Below are 18,507 nucleotides of genomic sequence, written 5' to 3'. Positions count from 1 at the left end.
ATAACAAGTACATTATGTGCATAATTCATATTCCCACCCTTGTTAGAAGCTTATGTCAGAGAAATTTCAGTTGCTTCAACAGAGGATGTAATGCAGCGCAATATGCTGTTTGGATCCAACAGGCATATTCTTGGAGTTGGTGATTATGCTAGCTTTGACCTTTACAAAATTACAGAAAGAAGTCCCTAATAAATCAAGATAGATGCGCACATAGCCATACATGGAACATATGGTGGGCGATCAACTACACCTACTCTGTTTCTCCCATGAAAGAGTTGGCTAGGATGCCAATCTGAGTATGGAGAGTCCTTCCTTCCATGAATTATTCTTCTTCTCCACCCCAAGGTGAATGTCCACCTGGAAGGTCCATTCAGAGAATCTCAACTGAGCAACTAATAGGCTGTCCAAAAACAAGTATCTCTGAAAAAATAGGAATTTTTCTTGACATACATATATATATATATATATTTTTTTTTTTTTTCCTTTTCCCTTTGTCAAACTGCAGTGTCCCAAAAGATAAGGATTAGGAAGTGAACTCAGTTGTCCAAAGCAACACAATCAGCGAAGAGCCAATATACTAATCTGTACCATGCAGGGTTCTCTTTTACTTATTCCTAGGCACTCCGGGACTACTACAATAAGTAGTCCTGCACATACAATGTCTCAACAAGGTCAAAAAGCAGGCAGAGAAAGTCAATGGTTCCATCTCCTCATGCCTCTCTAACCTAATCTACACTCTCCTCTCAAGGCTAAAGCCAGAACCTTGAGCTTAGCCAGAAATAGAGCTAGCACAGCCAACTGACTCATACTGCTAGGCCCTATCCTATCTCTGCCACCAGAGCAAGATTTTCCAAGAAAATGCAATGGCGAGATCAGAAGCAGATGCGTGGGTCCCAGACACTCCAGATACAGCCACAACATCTATAGGACTGAAGGAAATGATACAAGGAGAAAAGCAAGGGATGCAGAAGACAGAAAAGCAACTGCTTACCTCCTGAGTGAATCCTCCTCAGAGCTTTCCTCAGGCATATCCTGATGTAAGGCCTCCTGTGACACAGTTCCAGATCTGCTGGACTGGGTGTAAATTCTTTCCCAGTGGCCTGTCTCCTGGTTAAAGGCCACCCCCACAGTCCTCTCCTCCTGCGGACTAGCAGAGCTGCTCAACTCCAGCCTGCTGGAGCTGGGCGTTTGGCCCTCAGTCCGCTCGAGAGGTGGCAACTGGCTGCCATTTGATGGCACACTCTCAAAGGAGCTGGGGACCTGCCAGGAGGAGCTAGCCTCGCCAGAGGAGTAGTTAGGTGTGGTTCTTTCCCAGCGCAGGGTATCGTTGTTGAAGGTCAGGAGATTGTGGCAAGCACGACAGCGATTCAGGTGGCCACGGGACAGGTTGGAGTTGTTCTCACTGCTGTGTGGGGTGGGCTGGTGGGAAGGGCCTGGCCTCTCAGATTCAATGTTATTGTTGAGCATTTCCTGGGCCTGTTGGGTCTGGGGAGCTTCCCCACTCAGGCTCTGATCCAACTCCTGAAGCCGGTCATACTCCAGAAAGAAGCGTCTCAGGTCACACTGAAGCTCATGGCGAATGCTGCCTGAGTTGTTTTGGCTGGAGCCATTCCCTCCATCTGACTCAGTTGCCAACCCTGATGCTGGAAAACCCCTCCCTTCTGTGGCTGAAGTGTACACAGATGCCTGTGAGCCACCTTCCTGCTGTCTCAGCACAGACAGCAAACTCACCGAAGAGGCACTGGTCCTGGGCGGGGGCATGGATTCCGCCTCAGAGCGGGAGTTCAGACTGAGTACTGTCCGGGTCCACTCAGATCCTGTCAACCCAGGAGCTATTTCTCGGTGATACCTAGAAGGGTGGCTAGACAGAGGCCCTCCCAAAGAGCGGCGGGTAGGACCCAGACTGAGGTTGCGGAGTGTGTTGCCGGCAGTGCTGCTCTGGACTGTACTGAAGGCAGACGGCCGGTTCAGGAGGCCCTGGTCCTGCTGCGTTGACGAGGCCTGCTCCGGGGGATGGAAGGGCTCGGTCTGTACAAAAGAAAAGGAAGGGGTAGTAGCTCTGGCAGAAGCAGGGGGGACACTGTCCTGGTGTGGCAAGAGGGAAGGAACTCGCGTGCCAGAGCAGCGGCTGCAAAGGCACAGGATCCCAAGGTGCTGGCAGCACTCGGCTGTGGGGTAACTGACCCGCTGTCGGAGCCTGATGTAAGCGGAAGTCCTGGGGCGCTCCGTGGAGGGCTGAGGGGGAGGCGGTGGGGGTGAGGGGGTAGCAGAATCTTGCACTGTGCTTTGCTCTCCCACCTGGATGCCAGAAGAGCGGGAGGACAGCATGTGCAGGAAATTGTGGAGGAGAGGCGTCCGGCGAACTGGCTGTGATTGCAGGAGGGCACGCTGACGGTAGTGAGATAATTCTGTTCCATCTATGGGGATCTCTGGTTCGTCATCACCCTGCAACGTGGACCAGCATGGGGCGGGGGTAGAGCAAGGCAGTTAGCTAGAACCTCCAAGTAAATCAAGAAAAACTAACCACTGACAATCATCCAAGGAAAACAATGTTCATAGGTAGGAAACAACTCTCTACCCCTGAAGCACTGACAACTGGCCTCAGATTCAGAATAATCACATGGTATTAAATTTTCCACCCCCAATTAGCAGCATATCTGAATGAGTGCAGCTGACAAACCAATTGTCTTACAAAAGACATCTCCTCATGACATGGAAGCAGTGAGGGGAAGCAAAACGTCAACCAGCCAGAGGCACGTGAGTGACAAGCTATCCAACACTGTCTAGTGATCATAAGGGTTACTTCTAATGAGGCGATCACTGGAGGGTTTCAGAATCGACTCTCCTGTCAAGATTGTGGCTATAACCCTGAATATACAGTCTGAAGCTAGCTTTAAATCTTGACTGGAAAGAAAGACTTGGGTATTGAGAATTAAAATCCAATATAATCAGAATTGGAATACTAGTTAAGAAAAGAACTCACAGTTTAGCTGGAATTGGAACTGCTGGACTAACTTACCTGTTGATTAGAGGGATTAACAATTGCTGTGAGTAAGTAGTGTCCAAGTGGATCAAATCTCACCAGACTAAAATCACAGAAGAAAGAGACAAAGACACGCATAGAGAGATTATGTTAACTGAGAAGAGGAAACTTGTGTTCGAATTTATAGCAATCATTACTGATAACTGGTATCACTCAGGTATCCACTTCATTCAAGACTTTCAAAGAGACTAAAATAGTAACACTCAATACTTCTTGCCAGAGTAAAGGAATATGTATCACAAAAATAACGATTTCACATGAAAAACACCTAGAGTTTCCATCCCAGGAAACAGCTACGTTAAGCACACCTTTGCTCAAATACAAGAGTTCATCCTAACCGTAAAGCATAAAATGCTCTCATACTCTGCCACAGAATCAGTTCTTCCTTCATATGGCAGCTACACCGGCAAGAAGCATGAATCTTGGTGGCAACGAACAGTCCCAGCATTAAGTGACATAGCTGAAACCAGAAAATTGGCCTGTATTCGACTGCAAATCCAAGAGGACCAAAGAAACACAATGCATCAACTTTAATACAGGCAATATGTTTTGATCTTGAGGACTAAATAAATGTCAATTACGTGCTTACATCTCCATTTTCCAGTTTGATAAACACAGACAACCCACCGAGGTATCTAAAATACCACCCAAACTTCTTTCAGGTTTTCCCAAAGAAGGACTATCCAAAACAGTTAGCTTTGAAACTAAAAGAGAGTCTAATGACCCTGGTCTCCAAAGACCAGAAGATGAGGCCAATAAGGGAAAGCTGAAATGAACAAAATAAATGTCTCCCAGCTGATTAGTCAGCTGCTTAGAAAGCAGGAGGCGGCGAAGTGCAGTGGCTCATACCTATAATCCCAATACTTTGGGAGGCCAAAGCAGGAGGATCACTGAAGGCCAGGAGTTGGAGACTAGCCTTGGTAACACAGTTTGACCCTGCCACCCCACCCCCCCCCCAATCTCTACGAAAAAATTTAAAAATTAACTGAGAGAGGCTGCATACACCTGTAGTCCCAGATACTCATAAGACTGAGGTGGGAGGATTGCTTGGGCCCATGAGGTCAAGGCTGCAGTAACTTGGGCCCATGAGGTCATGACTGCACAACTGTACTCCAGCCTGGGTAACAGAGCAAGACCCTGTCTCCTAAAAAAAAAAAGAGGGGGGGGTGGTGGGCATGGTGGCTCATGCCTGTAATCACAGCACTTTGGGAGGCTGAGGTGGGCGGATCACTTGAGGCCAGGAGTTCAAGACCATCCTGGACAACATGGTGAAACCTTGTCTCTATTAAAAATACAAAAAAATGAGCTGGGCATGGTGGTGGGTGCCTGCAATCCCAGCTACTCTGGAGGCTGAGGCACGAGAATCGCTTGAACCTAGGAGGCAGAGGTCGCAATGAGACAAGATAGAGCCACTGCATTCCACCCTGGGTGACAGAGTGACACCCTGTCAAAAAAAAAAATAGGAGGAGCTGTGAGGATGACAACTTGCCCTGAGCAGGGATAACAACCTGACTTCCAAGGTGACAGCCAGTAGAATGTTCTCTATCACGTCAGTCCTGTGCCAGACAATGCAGATAAGGCAGCGCACTCACCGGACCCGTTCCATCTCACTAGCTGTCTTCACCACAGCAAAGGGTTCCCGTCGACTCCAGTCCCAGAAGTGGATCTCATTGGCAGTGGCAATCAGCAGGAGCTGAGCCGTAGGGTGGAAAGCCAGGGAGGCAATGGCATTGTTGCTATCTGTGAACCAGCTTTCACTGCCACCCTGTGAACGAACCAATTCCAGATATTCTCAGGTTACAAGCTACCAGCACACTGGGAAGTCAATTTCAAGAAAGGTCCATTTAAGGTAAAATGACTATGTCTAGGGACTACTTTAAATACATCCTCTGCAAAAAGATGTAGAAGATCAGTGATCTGGCAGTGCCACTAATTTATCAGATAAATACTATATAATCAGTTCAGTTCTTCAAATTAGTCACAATCTACAAGCAATAAGCATATATACACAGCTCTTTTTTTTTTTTTTTTTTCTTTTTTTTGACAGGGGGTTTCATTCTGTCACCCAGGCTGGAGTGCAGTGGCACAATCTCAGCACACTGCAACCTCTACTTCCTAGGCTCAAGCAATCCTCACATCTCAGCCTCCCAAGTAGCTGGGACCACAGGTGCATGGTACCATGCTCAGCTAATTTTGTATAATTTTGTGTATAATATTTTTGGTATAATATCCTGCTCAGGCTGGTCTCGAACTCCTGAACTCAAGCAATCCTCCTGTCTTGGCCTCCTGAAGTGCTAGGATTACAGGCGTGAGCCACCGCGCCCAGCCCACGGTTCCATGCAAAGCCTGAGAAAAACTCAAGCTCAGTGCACAACATGGTGCAAGACAACCCGCTAGCCAGTTACTAGGACAAAGAGGATCTTGCTTTGATGATCATGATCGGAGTACAGGAAAATCTTTGCCCTAAGACAACAGAAATCCATCCTGAACATATCTTAGAGCCTCCTGTACTATGTCACAATGGGCCGAAGGAAGCAAAAGTAGATGTTCATCTTAGCAAGAATGGAAGACAATCTCAGGGCATGCTTAAGCTATTGCAAAAAAAAAAAAGGAATGGAAGACAGGGAATTAGACTTCCTATGAATTAAGTGGGCAATGTCTACCACAATATATTCAGATGTAGTCCTAAGAATCTGGCTAGGCTCTTCCAGAATTAAAAACCCAATGGTAAACAAGTCTCTGCATTTAGAATACCAAAAGAAGCCGGGCATGGTGGCTCACGCCTGTAATCCCAGCACTTTGGGAGGCCGAGGCAGGCAGACCACTTGACGTCAGGAGTTCAAGATCAGCCTGGCCAACATAGTGAAACCCCGTCTCTACTAAAAACACAAAAATGAGCCAGGCATGATGGCACGTGCCTGTAATCCCAGCTACTTGGGAGGCTGAGGCAGAAGTATCACTTGAACCTGGGAGGCGGAGGTTGCAGTGAGCCGAGATCACGCCACTGGGCAACAGAGCGAGACTCCGTCTCAAAAAAAAAAAGTTAGAACACCAAAAGAAAAGGGTATCTTAAGGAAATACTCACGTGTAAATCCCAAATCCTAACCTCCCCATCTAGGCAGCCAGAAGCAATAAGGCCTGAGATGGTGGGATGAAAAGTGACACACCATGGAGTACGGCGGTGTCCAATCAGGGAATGAACACACTTGCCAGTTTTCACCTCCGTAATATAGATATTATGATTCACATGGGTGGAGGCTAAGAGAGTCCTAGAAAATCAAAGAGTAGAACTGAATTCAGAAGCATGTGGAAGGGTAACCAATCTTATCAGCTTTGGACAACACAGAATATTGATGCTACCCGCCGATCCCAACGTGAAAAAAACTAAGCTTTGTACGTTAGGCAGTATATCTACAAACGGAAATATTCTGATCTTTAAAAGTTTTTGGCTTGTCCACACTGTCCCCAAATGACACACGCCACATTCGGAAAATATTTTTTCCCACTGGAAAAACCATCATACCACTGGTGAGCTGTAACACACAGGCAAATGATTGTTATTGAGAAACTTTCCAAGTTTTGATCCTCTCAGTTTCCTTTGCTTGTTCTCATGATTTTTCAGGTTAGCACTGCTCATCTACTTTCTTTCCCTTTCTGACACGTGGCCAAAGCACTGTTCATACAATACTTCAGAGAGCCTTTAGGGACTGGCTTGGAAGATCAAGCCAGGCCAAATATACAGAAAGCACTGTTATCACAAATCTTAAGTTATAGATAAATACTAAGTACCTGTCTGGGCTGAAGGCCAATAAGAAGGTAGAGCGTGGACTATCCGGCAGTTCTACTCTCTGGGAGACCAAAAAAAAAAAAAAAAAAAAAGTTAAAATACATGATTTGTAGACCATGGTTCACCGTATCTCAAAAGCACATTAACCATTCTAGATTAGTATTCACAGTGTAGGCTTAAAAACTGGAGACAATGATCAAGCCACAAATTGAGAGAGATAAACCTAAATTACCTTCAGGAAAACTGTCTAGCTCTAAAGGAAAAAGATATTTCTAGCACATTAATTCTTTCAAATTTACAAACAAGTCCCTAAGTCAGATATGTCAACTCTCCCACACAAGATAAATATATCCCAGCTCTCTGCTGTTAACCCATTCTAAGGTCTTATTCTACCATCACCAGCACAAATCCTATGTGAAATATAGCCATTTTCCTTACCTTGCCCTCCCATTTCATCCACCGTGTTTTATCTTCTACCAGCTCCTGCAGAAGCCGCTGAGCCCCCATGGCCCGAGCACCCCGTTCTCGCCCCCAGAGTATCCGGACAGCATTCTTTTCTGGGACAACCTTCATGGCGCTCAGTAGCCACTGTCACACCAGGCCCAGGAAATGAAGGAGCAAGTAACAGCTCCAACACACTGAAGCAGCTAAAATGAGGCCATACAGGTCCTTGTAAGTTGTCCTCATGGAAATCTAAGGAACAAAGAATAATGTCAAAGAACGACTATTCTGCAACGAGAAGCTTCCAACTGCAAATACAATTCTAGCTCAAAAGGGAAATTATACTTTTCCTATTTAATGGCACTTTCTCAGAAAAGACCCTTCTCCCAGAATTTTTCTTCCAAAAACATTTCATACTCTCATATTCTCCATAGCTCAACCTTGTAGCTAAAGAAAGGATCAGGCCAAGCACAGTGGCTCACGCCTGTAATCCCCGAACTTTGGGAAGCCAAGGAGGTTGGATTGCTTGAGGTCAGGAGTTTGAGACAGCCTGGCCAACATGGTGAAACCCCGTCTCTACTAAAATACAAAAATTAGCTGGGTGTGGTGGCAGGCACCTGTAATCCCAGCTACTCATCAGACTGAGGCAGGAGAATTGCTTGAACCCAGGAGGCAGAGGTTGCAGAGAGCTGAGATAGTGCCATTGCACTCCAGTGCCTGGGCGACGGAGCAAGACTCCATTTCAAAAAAAAATATATTATTTGGGAGTACCTTTCTCACTCATTTTCTCTTCTCCACTAAAGATCCAGGGTAGAGGACAGAGAAGGAAAGGGAAGGAAAAAAAAAAAAATCAGGCTCCTTTTCTCATCTACCACAAGACTTACAAGGAGAAAACTTCATCATAAACTAAAATTCTACTAAAATGGCAACTAGCAGCACAATACACACAAGTGTAATGGTTAAAGAACAAACTGTGGTCTATACAATGGACTATGTAGCCTGATAAAATGGTATTTCAAAAGAATATCTACATATATACAATGTTATCCATTGTGGCATTGTTTCTTTAGCTCCACTATGAATGTTTTAAAAAATATAGGAAAGTTGAAAGAATGGTACAATAAACATACACTATTCTCCACCTAGACTCAAGAACTGTTAATATTTTGCCAAATTTGCCTCATCTATCTCCATGGATAGAGATATGGCTACATTGAGGTTTTTTTTTTTTTTTTTTGGTATAATTTTGGAATTATTTCAGTAGGTATCAAGACACTTTAACCTCGCATATTTAATTCATTATGCACCTCCTAGGAAGAAGGACGTTCTGCCTCATAACCACAATAACATTGCTATACCAATTATCATCTAATACTTCAATTATCATTCGAATTTTCCCCATTGTCCAAAAAATTTCATTTATGGTTGACTTAAAAAAAATCCAGAATCTAATCAAAACTCAAGCGACGACTTTGGATGTTTGTCTCTTTAGTCTCCTTTATCCTAGAATGGCCTCCATGTTTTGTTTTGTTTATGTCTTATTTGTGACACTAGCTTTTCTTTCTTTTTTGGGGGGGTGGGGGACAGAGTCTCACTCTGTGGCCCAAGTTGGAGTGCAACAGCACAATCTCGGCTCACTGCAACCTCTGCCTCCTGGGTTCATGCAATTCTCCTGCCTCAGCCTCCCAAGTAGCTGGGATTACAGGCACCTGCCACCACGCCCAGCTAATTTTTGTATTTTTAGTAAAGACCAGGTTTTGCCATGTTGGCCAGGCCGGTCTTGAACTCCTGACCTCAGGTGATCCACCCGCCTCAGCCTCCCAAAGTGCTGGGATTACGGGTGTGAGCTACTGCACCCAGCCGACACTAGCTTTTATAAAAGATCAGGAGAGTTGACTTGTTAGAATGCCTTACATCCTAGACTCAACTGATTGTTTCCTCATAGTAGCATTTAGCTTGCCTCTCTATACGTTTATTTCTTGTAAACAGTAGGTTAGGTCTAAAATCTTCATTAGTTTCAATGTTTTTGGTAACAGTGCATCACAGTTGATGTGCCTATATACCTCAAGGTGGAGTACATCAGGTGGCACATATCTTCAGACTGTACCATCATTAGTGATCATTTGTTGAAAGACGATTACTTGGTTGAGGTTGTTAACAGCCAGACCTCTCTTTATAAAGGAATATCTCCCCCTTTACAATTAGCAATCTGTGGCAATTATTTGGCATCATGTAAATATCCTATTCCTTCTCAACTTTGTACTTAATGGGTTAGCATTCATTGATGATTCTCTCTTGTGCTTTTTTAATGGGGGGAGATGCTAAAAATATTGATTTTCTAATTCTATCATTATTTCTACATGTATTAGCTGGCTTTCTTGTACAAATAATAAATTTCCCTTAAAAATTGCTGCAGCGTAGTTACTACTTCTGTCTTGTTGCTTACAATAGCAAAAACTGAGGATAACCAAGTGTCCATCTAAAGGGTACTGGATGACTAATCTATGGCAAGGAAGATTCTCTGGCTACTGATAAGAATAGATGTCCAGGCCAAGGCGTGGTGGCTCACGCCTGTAATTCCAGCACTTTGGGAGGCTGAGACGGGCGGATTGCGAGGTCAGGAGATCAAGACCATCCTGGCTAACACAGTGAAACCCCATCTCTACTAAAAATACAAAAAAAAAAAAAAAAAAAAAAAAATAGCCGGACGTGGTGGCGGGACACTGTAGCCCCAGCTACTCGGTAGGCTGAGGCAGGAGAATGGCACGAACCCAGGAGGCAGAGCTTGCAGTGAGCCGAGATCGCGCCACTGCACTCCAGCCTGGGAGACGGAGCGAGACTCCGCCTCAAAAAAAAAAAAGAATAGATGTCCAAAATATATTGTCGAGAGAGAAAAAAAGCAAGGTACAAAACAATATATCAAGTAAAGCTACCTTTGAATAAGAAGAAAAACTAATGGTAACGCACTGGAGACTGGAGGGACTAGATAAATGGAAACAAAAATGGATGCAATACCTGTCAGTGTTTTTGAAATGGAATTTTAGTTAGTTTGTGGGGTTTTTTTAATTTTTATTTTTTAAAGAAACAGGGTATCACGCTATCACCTAGGCTGGAGTGCGATGGTGCAATCACGGCTCACTGCAGCCTCAAAGTGCTGTGCTCAAGCAATCCTCCTGCCTCAGCCTCCAGAGTAGCTAACTTTTAAAATTATTTTAAAGATGGGGTCTCGCTATGTTGCCCAGGCTGGTGCAAACCACTGCACTAGGTGCTGAAATTTTAGTTTTTGAAAAAGGTAAATCTGTTATCTTTATCAAAAATTTTGTTTAAAATATTAAACGACGCCAGGCGTGATGGCTCATGCCTGTAATCCCAGAACTTTGGGAGGCTGAGGTGGGCGGATCACCTGAGGTCAGGAGTTCAAGACCAACCTGGCCAACATGGCAAAACCTACTCTACTAAAAATACAAAATTTACTCAACTAAAAAGACAAAAACTAGGCCGAGTGCAGCGGCTCATGCCTGTAATCTCAACACTTTGGGAGGCCAAGGCAGGCAGATCACCTAAGGTCAGGAGTTCGAGACCAGCCTGGTCAACATGGTGAAACCTCATCTCTACTAAAAATACAAAAATTACCCAGGACTGGTGGCAGGCACTAGTAATCCCAGCTACTTGGGAGGCTGAGGCTGGAGAATCGCTTGAACCCGGGAGGCGGAGGGTGCAGTAAGCTGAGATCGCACCACTGCACTCCGGCCTGGGTGACAGAGTAAAACTCCATCTCCAAAAAAAAAATTAACCAATTAATTAATCAAAAAAATAAATTAAATTAAATATTAAATGAGGCCAGGCACAGCGGCTCACGCCTATAATCCCAGCACTTTGGGAGGCTGAGGCAGGCAGATCACTTGAGGTCAGGAGTTCGGTATCAGCCTGGCCAACATGGCGAAACCCCATCTCTACTGCAAATACAAAAATTAGTCAGGCGTGGTGATGCACACCTGCAATCCCAGCTACTTGGGAGGCTGAGGCACGAGAACTGCTTCAACCCAGGAGGCTGAGGTTGTAGTGAGCCAAGATGGCACCACTGCACTCCAGCCTGAGTGATGGAGTGAGACTCCATCTCAAAAAAAGAAAAAAAATGGCCAGGCACGGTGGCTCACACCTATACTCCCAGCACTTTGGGAGGCTGAGGTGGGTGGATAACAAGTTCAAGAGATTGAGACCATCCTGGCCAACATGGTGAAACCCCGTCTCTACTAAAAATACAAAAGTTAGCTAGGCATGATGGTAAGTGCCTGTAACCCCAGCTACTCAGGGGGCTGAGGCAGGAGAATCGCTTGAACCCGGGAGGCAGAAGTTGCAGTGAGCTGGACCTCTGTGGAGTGCATTGCACTCCAGCCTGGGCAACAGAGCAAGACTCTGTCTCAAAAATAAATAAATAATTAATTAAATTATGCAATAAGTACATGTTAAGTGAAAAAAGAACACAAAATTCTATATGCAGTATAATCCCAACTTTGTTTAAAAAATATTTGGAGAAAAAGGATACAAAAGAAATACAATAAATACTAACCATGGTTGTCTTTCAGTAGTGGCATTATTGGTGATTTAATAATTTTAATAGGCAAGTTTCTATTTTTTTTTCACTTTTTAATTTTAAAAATTATTATTACCAGAAGCCCAAACCTCACCACTCACTTTTTTTTTTTTTTTTTTTTTGAGACAGAGTCTCGCTCCGTCGCCCAGGCTGGAGTGCAGTGGCGCGATCTCGGCTCACTGCAACCTCTGCCTCCTGGGTTCAGGTAATTCTCCTGTCTCAGCCTCCCGAGTAGCTGGGACTACATGTGCCTGCCACCATGCCTGGCTAATTTTTGTATTTTTAGTAGAGATAGGGATTCACCATGTTGGTCAGGCTGGTCTCGAACTCCTGACCTCAGGTGATCCACCCGCCTCAGCCTCCCAAAGTGCTGGGATTACAGGCGTGAGCCACCATGCCCAGCCACCATTCCCTTTTTTAAAAAGTAATAACTATTTATTGTAAAAAGCCAAACAATAATCGGCTCTTTACATTTCACAAAAGGCTGCAATCTAAAGAGTACACAGCCAGATGTATACAAATACAGACAGAAAAAAAACATTAACAGCCTGTGTTGAAGGAGTTCTCTCACTGGAATACTAAGATGTAAAAATCAGAAAGATTTCACAGCAAGAAAACACCAAATTTGGCCAGGTGCGGTGGCTCACACCTGTAATCCCACCACTTTGGGAGGCCAAGGCGGGCAGATCACAAGGTCAGGAGTTCGAGACCAGCCTGGCCAACATAGTGAAACCCTGTCTCTACTAAAAATACAAAAATTAGCCAGGCATGGTAGCTCGCGCTGGTAGTCTCAGCTACTCGGGAGGCTAAGTTGGGAGAATCGCTTGGACCTGGAAGGTGGAGCTTGCAGTGAGCTGAGACCGTGCCATTGTACTTCAGCCTGGGTGACACAGTGAGACTCCATCTCAAAAAAAACACAAAAACAAAAACAAAAAAACTCACCAAGTTCCTAGTCCTACACAGCACAGAGTTACCTAAGGAGTGACAAAGAAACAAATTCTAGCCTGTATCCTCATGATACAGCTCTCATCACTTATTAATGCATAAATATGTACTGAAAATATCAACATTTTCAGGCCAATTCATTTCCAGGCCAATTCATTTCAGACTATTCATTTCCTGAATAGGCTAAGGATGAACTAACTGGAAGGAAATCATCTCCTTAGTAACCCTGACAACTCATAGATTAGGATCAGAAGTCTAGACCTGAACCCAGGGTTGCCCTTCGGTCAAACTGCCACATAAGTGATTAATTACTAACCAGGAAAGTGCCAAAAATACAGTTCCTATTAGTTTACCTTAACCCTCTACTGCAATTCTTTTACCCAATATAAAAAAGTTCAGAAGAAACATCTTGAGAGTCCTTTGTCTTAACAGTGCAATATAAAAGCACTTTCAAAGAAATACATTTAAACCATTTATAATCTTACAAGGTGTGGTGGAAACAGCAGCAGTCCAATTCCTAAAAATAAAAAATTAAAAAAACCGACCTTCTGACCTCCTGTTACTCAAGAGGAACAATAAAATACAGGTCACAAGTACTGTATGACTCAGAAAACTGTGATGCAACCTCAGATTCCTACAGGATTCAGAAAGGGGAAAGAGTAGCTACAAATATCAATACCAAGAAAAAAATCTAAGGATCAGGATTACCAAACAACATTTCTATCAATTTCCAGGGACCTAAACACACTAACAGCTCAAACAAGAGAAAGCTTTACTGATGGGAAGAAGTCAGAGGGAGTAAAACAATTACACAATCTCTCTTTCGTCTGAAGAAAAATATTTGCTGTTGCTTTAAAAGGATAAGGGACTTCTCTCCTGATATGCTCTTACCAGCCACCTGAGAAGAGATTTTACTGTGTTCCCTGTAAAGAACAAAGGGAGCTAAGTCAAACTGAAGTCACATAGGGCTGCTGATGAGGAGGAAGTGCCAGTCAATTGTGTTTTTCATTCCTCTTTTAAAAAGGAAGAAGAAACAAGTTTCCCAATCTGTCCCTTAAAGTAAAGCAGACTGAAACAAAGGTTACCAAGAACAGTCTTTGTGATACCGTCACACAGTCCCCAAAATCAATTCTCAATCACCAAAAGCTTATCCAAGTAGAAGCAAAAGACATGGCTAGGATATGTACATAAGACAAATGCCCGTCAGGCATGGTGGGAGGCCAAGGTGGGAAGGTTGCTTGAGTCCATGAGGTCAAGACTACAGTGAGTCATGATTGCACAGCTGCACTCTTCAGCCCAGGTAATAGAGTGAGACCCTGTCTAAAAAAAAAAAAAGAAAAAAAAAGGAAAAGAAAAATGCCAAGATTCCATCCCATTTCCACATACACATACTCCCACTCCCAATAACATGACTGATTACTCTCCAAAGGTGAGAAGGCAACCACCTTTCCAGATTTTCTCTATTTAATTCTAAGAGACAATTATATTTAACAACTACTCATAAAAACCATCTAGAGAGTATGCCACAACCCAGTGGGAATTAAAAGTTAGATTTAGAGGTTCCTTGTGCAATTTGATTATCTTATGCCAGCAATTTTACTCCACCTTCTAGCTATACGACTTTGGGGATACTTAACCGCTTTGAGGCTTCGTTTCCTCCTTTGTAAAACCGGATCACAATGTCTGCTTCATAGGGTTGTTATGAGACTCCAAATAAGAAAAGAGCTGTGGAAATATGAATCTTGTTTCTGTTGTTTTTATTACTATTGAATCCTCTCTGAGGTTCACTATGGTTTCCCTCACCAAACAATAGGGCCAACTGAAATCCCAAAGACACCACAATTCCCAAGAGTAGCAGATTTCTAAGAATTATATCAAAGGCTGTTACCAGAAAACAAAGTAAAAAGTGCTCAGGGAGAAAATAAAGTATGTTTATGTGGCAAAAATAATTCATTGTGATTTGGGCTCCCTCTACATGGGTAAAGTGAATTAAAAACCAGAACCAACAATTTAGAGTTGTATCCAAAACTTGACTAATAATTCATACCCCAAATCTTCCCCTTCCTATTGCATTTAGGAGTGTGATTCAGAAAACTATAGACCTGCAAGAAGCTGTTAAAATGGAGTCCAATCTCCTCATTTATTTGAGTAACTACATCTCTCTTCCACTTCGCTATGCCCATGTGGGCAAAGTCTAAGAGTCAAACCAACCATGTAATACTGACATATATTCCATAACTTGATTTAACCCAAGGATATAATTATTTTTTTAAAAAATCCTTTAAATACTAATTCTAAGACCACTTGCATAAGTAAAAGTTCACCCAAATGGAAAATTAACTACAAAATTTCAGGCTTTTAATTAGAAGCCTAAAGCTGCCCCAGTACTCTCTGGAAACTCCATATGGATGGAAATACACAGGGTTTTCTACGACTGGCAGCTTTGTTTTTATTAATAGGACTTTCCTATGGCCATTTCAGGATACTTCAAGTAACATCATGTAGAACCAAAGTTCAAACTGTAAGCACCACAAGCCGGCACCCACACCTGACTCCATACAGCTCTTGTGTGACTCTTACACTAGACTGAATTTACAGGGGTACAGAAATGTGGGGAAAAGCATCATAAATTTAGAACAGTAAACAACACATTCCAAAGGCAAACACACCTAGAAGCAGAAAAACTCCAACTATTCCCTGAATTGTGTATCTCTTGTGTGCAAAGGATATCCAAGGATATGGCAGAGTGCTAACTGGTTAACTCTAGATGGAGAAGTCATGAGTGATGTTTATTTTATTGTTACTATCCATAACATCCAAATTAGAGACAGTATGTATAGTCATATATATGGGCCCTGCAGTCAGAATGGTTGATTGAATTCCAGCTCCATCCTTTTCTTGGTATATGATGGTATCTTGATTTCTAGGAATAGTTACTTAATCTGACTGTACCTCAGTTTCCTCATCCATAAAATGTGACTATTGACAGTATGTATATCACAGGGCTACCACAAGGATCAAAATATTTACCATATGAAGAATGCTTATAGTAGAATAATAGCTTCATTCTGTAATGAAGAATTAGTATGAAAATAGTAATAAGGGCTGGGTGCGGTGGCTCATGCCTGTAATCCCAGCACCTTGGGAGGCTGAGGCGGGTGGATCACCTGAGGTCAGGAGTTCAAGACCAGCCTGACCAACATGGAGAAACCCCATCTCTACTAAAAATACAAAATTAGCCGGGCATGGTGGTGCATGCCTGTAATCCCAGCTACTTGGGAGGCTGAGGCAGGAGAATCGCTTGAACCCGGGAGGCAGAAGTTGTGGTGAGCAGAGATCGTGCCATTGTACTCCAGCCTGGGCAACAAGAGCGAAACTCCATCTCAAAAAAAAAAAAAAAAAAAAAAAATTAGCCGGGCATGGTGACATGTGCCTGTAGTCCCAGCTACTCAGGAGGCTGAGGCAGGAGAATCACTTAAACCTGGGACACAGAAGTTGCAGTGAGCCGAGATCACGCCACTGCACTCCAGCCTGGGGACAGAGTGAGACTCCATCTCAAAAAAAAAAGAAAGAAAGAAAGAAAGAAAATGGTAATAAGAACACACAATATTTAATTTCTAAAAATAAAAAGTTTAGGCCACAAAGCCCTGTAAACAGTCAGACAAATTAAATTTAAAACAAATTCTTCTAGGCAAAATGAGACCATCCACTGTAGAGGTCTGCAAACCATTTCATATAAAAGATCTTACCACTGTCACCTTTTTAAAAACAAAAAATAAAACCAGCCAGGCACAGTGGCTCACACCTGTAATCCCTGCCCTGGGAGGTTGAGGTGGGAGGATTGTTTGAGTCCAGGAATTCAAGATCAGCCTGGTCAACATAGTGAGACCCCCGTCTCTACAAAAATTGTTTAAAATTAGCTGGGCATGGTGGCATGGGCCTGTGGTTCCAGCTACTCGGAAGGCTGAGGTGGGAGGATAGCCTGAGCCCAGGAGGTCGAGGCTGCAGTGAGCCATGATCATGCCACCACACTCCAGCCTGGGTGACAGAGCAAGGTCCTGACTCAAAAAACAAACAAACATAGCCCGGCATGGTGATGCATGCCTGTACTCCCAGCTACTGGAGAGGCTGAGGCAAGAGAATCACTTGAACCCAGGAGGTGGGGGTTGCAGTGAGCCCAGCTTGTGCCACTGCGCTCCAGCCTGGGCGACTGAGCAAGACTCAGAGAGGGCCTGCATGATAAGATACCATGTGGAGAGAGAGAAGCCACGTGGAAGACTATCAAGATACCAAGCAAATGAGTGAAACCTTCTTAGACCTTCTAACCTAGCCCAACCAGACAAACAAAGCACAACTATGTTACACAGGGGAGAAGGACCATCCAGACAAGTCCTGCCCAAATTCCTAACCCAAGTAATTATGAGACAAAATAAATCTTTATTGTTTTAAGCCACCAATTTTGTGGTGGTTTTTGTACATCAATAGATAACTAAAACACTACTAACCTAATATTGCCGGGCGCGGTTGCTTACACCTGTAATTCCAGCACTTTGGGAGGCCGAAGCAGGCAGATCACGAGGTCAGGAGTGCGAGACCAGCCTGACCAAAACAGTGAAACCCCATCTCTACTAAAAATACAAAAATTAGCTGGGCATGGTGGCACATGCCTGTAATCTCAGCTACTCAGGAGGCTGAGGTAGGAGAATCGCTCGAACCCGGGAGGTGGAGGTTGCAATGAGCTGAGATCCCGCCACTGCAATCCAGCCTGGGCGACACAGCCAGACTCCCTCTCAAAAAAAAAAACTACCTACCTAATATCTACTAATATCTAACTGACAAATATCAAGAATTTTCTACAGAAAACCCACTATCTGCTCAATACTCTAACAAGAAGTTTTTCTGAAAATATGGAAATTAATAAATTTAGGTAACCAAAGATATCTCAAAATAAATTTATCACACTGGTAATCCTTTCTTAGGAGTCGCTCTTCCTCACTAGATTATAAACTCTGTGAGGGCAAAAAACATGTCTGTCATAGTCCCAGTACCTAGCACAATGTCTAGCGTAGAAGAGCATGAATATGTGTATTTACTTATATTCAGAGTTGTGAAAAGATCCCAGATGAACCCAAAACTATCATAAACAGCAACATCTAGAGTTTTAAAAAGTGTGGTGGTTATGAGTTCAAGGTCATAAATTCAATTTCTACAAGTCAAATACCTTAAAAAGAAAAACCTAGGCCAGGTGCAGTGGCTCACTCCTGTAATCCAGCACTTTGGGAGGCCGAGGCGGGTGGATCACCTGAGGTCAGGAGTTCGAGACCAGCCCGTCTCTACCAAAAATGCAAAAATTAGACAGGCATGGTGGCACGCCCCTGTAATCCCAGCTACTCGGGAGACTGAGGTGGGAGAATTGCTTGAACTCGGGAGGCAGAGGTTGCAGTGAGCCGAGATCATGCCACTGTACTCCAGCCTGGATGACAGAGTGAGACCCTGTCTCAAAAAAAAAAAAAAAAGAAAGAAAAGAAAAGTAAAGACAAGGCTTTGCACCATTACCAACCTAATTTCAGCCAGTCATTTCATTATGCACATGTCATTGATCACGAGAGGGCCAGGCAACAGAGTAAGCAAAGGACTAATCCATCACTACCTCAACTCTAAGTAGGGAAGAAGAAAGAAAAATAACCCTCAAAAATG

At 43.7% G+C, this 18,507-nt stretch overlaps 1 protein-coding gene across 15 annotated transcripts in view; it reads right to left on the bottom strand.

The window, feature by feature from the left end:
* Nucleotides 1-18,507, bottom strand: part of AMBRA1 (autophagy and beclin 1 regulator 1) — a 198,378-nt gene that overhangs the window by 147,009 nt on the left and 32,862 nt on the right. For 7 of the 15 annotated variants that reach the window (XM_054439746.2, XM_054439747.2, XM_063671913.1 and 4 more), the window contains 7 exons: nt 7,269-7,523; nt 6,833-6,891; nt 6,129-6,312; nt 4,636-4,808; nt 3,020-3,086; nt 2,299-2,445; nt 992-2,028 (listed from right to left, as the gene is read on the bottom strand). In XM_054439746.2, the coding sequence (XP_054295721.1) occupies nt 992-2,028; nt 2,299-2,445; nt 3,020-3,086; nt 4,636-4,808; nt 6,129-6,312; nt 6,833-6,891; nt 7,269-7,403 (1,802 nt within the window). In that variant the 5' untranslated portion in view covers nt 7,404-7,523. Of the gene's footprint in view, nt 1-991; nt 2,446-3,019; nt 3,087-4,635; nt 4,809-6,128; nt 6,313-6,832; nt 6,892-7,268; nt 7,524-14,447; nt 14,536-18,507 lie in introns of all 15 variants that reach the window. The other 8 variants (XM_054439737.2, XM_063671911.1, XM_063671912.1 and 5 more) reach the window with 2 other exon arrangements.

The sequence above is a fragment of the Pongo pygmaeus genome, chromosome 9 (genome assembly GCF_028885625.2).
Source record: "Pongo pygmaeus isolate AG05252 chromosome 9, NHGRI_mPonPyg2-v2.0_pri, whole genome shotgun sequence".
Classification (NCBI taxonomy): domain Eukaryota; kingdom Metazoa; phylum Chordata; class Mammalia; order Primates; family Hominidae; genus Pongo; species Pongo pygmaeus.
The sequence above is the reverse complement of the archived record's forward strand: the minus strand, read 5'-3'. Positions and strand labels throughout refer to the sequence as shown.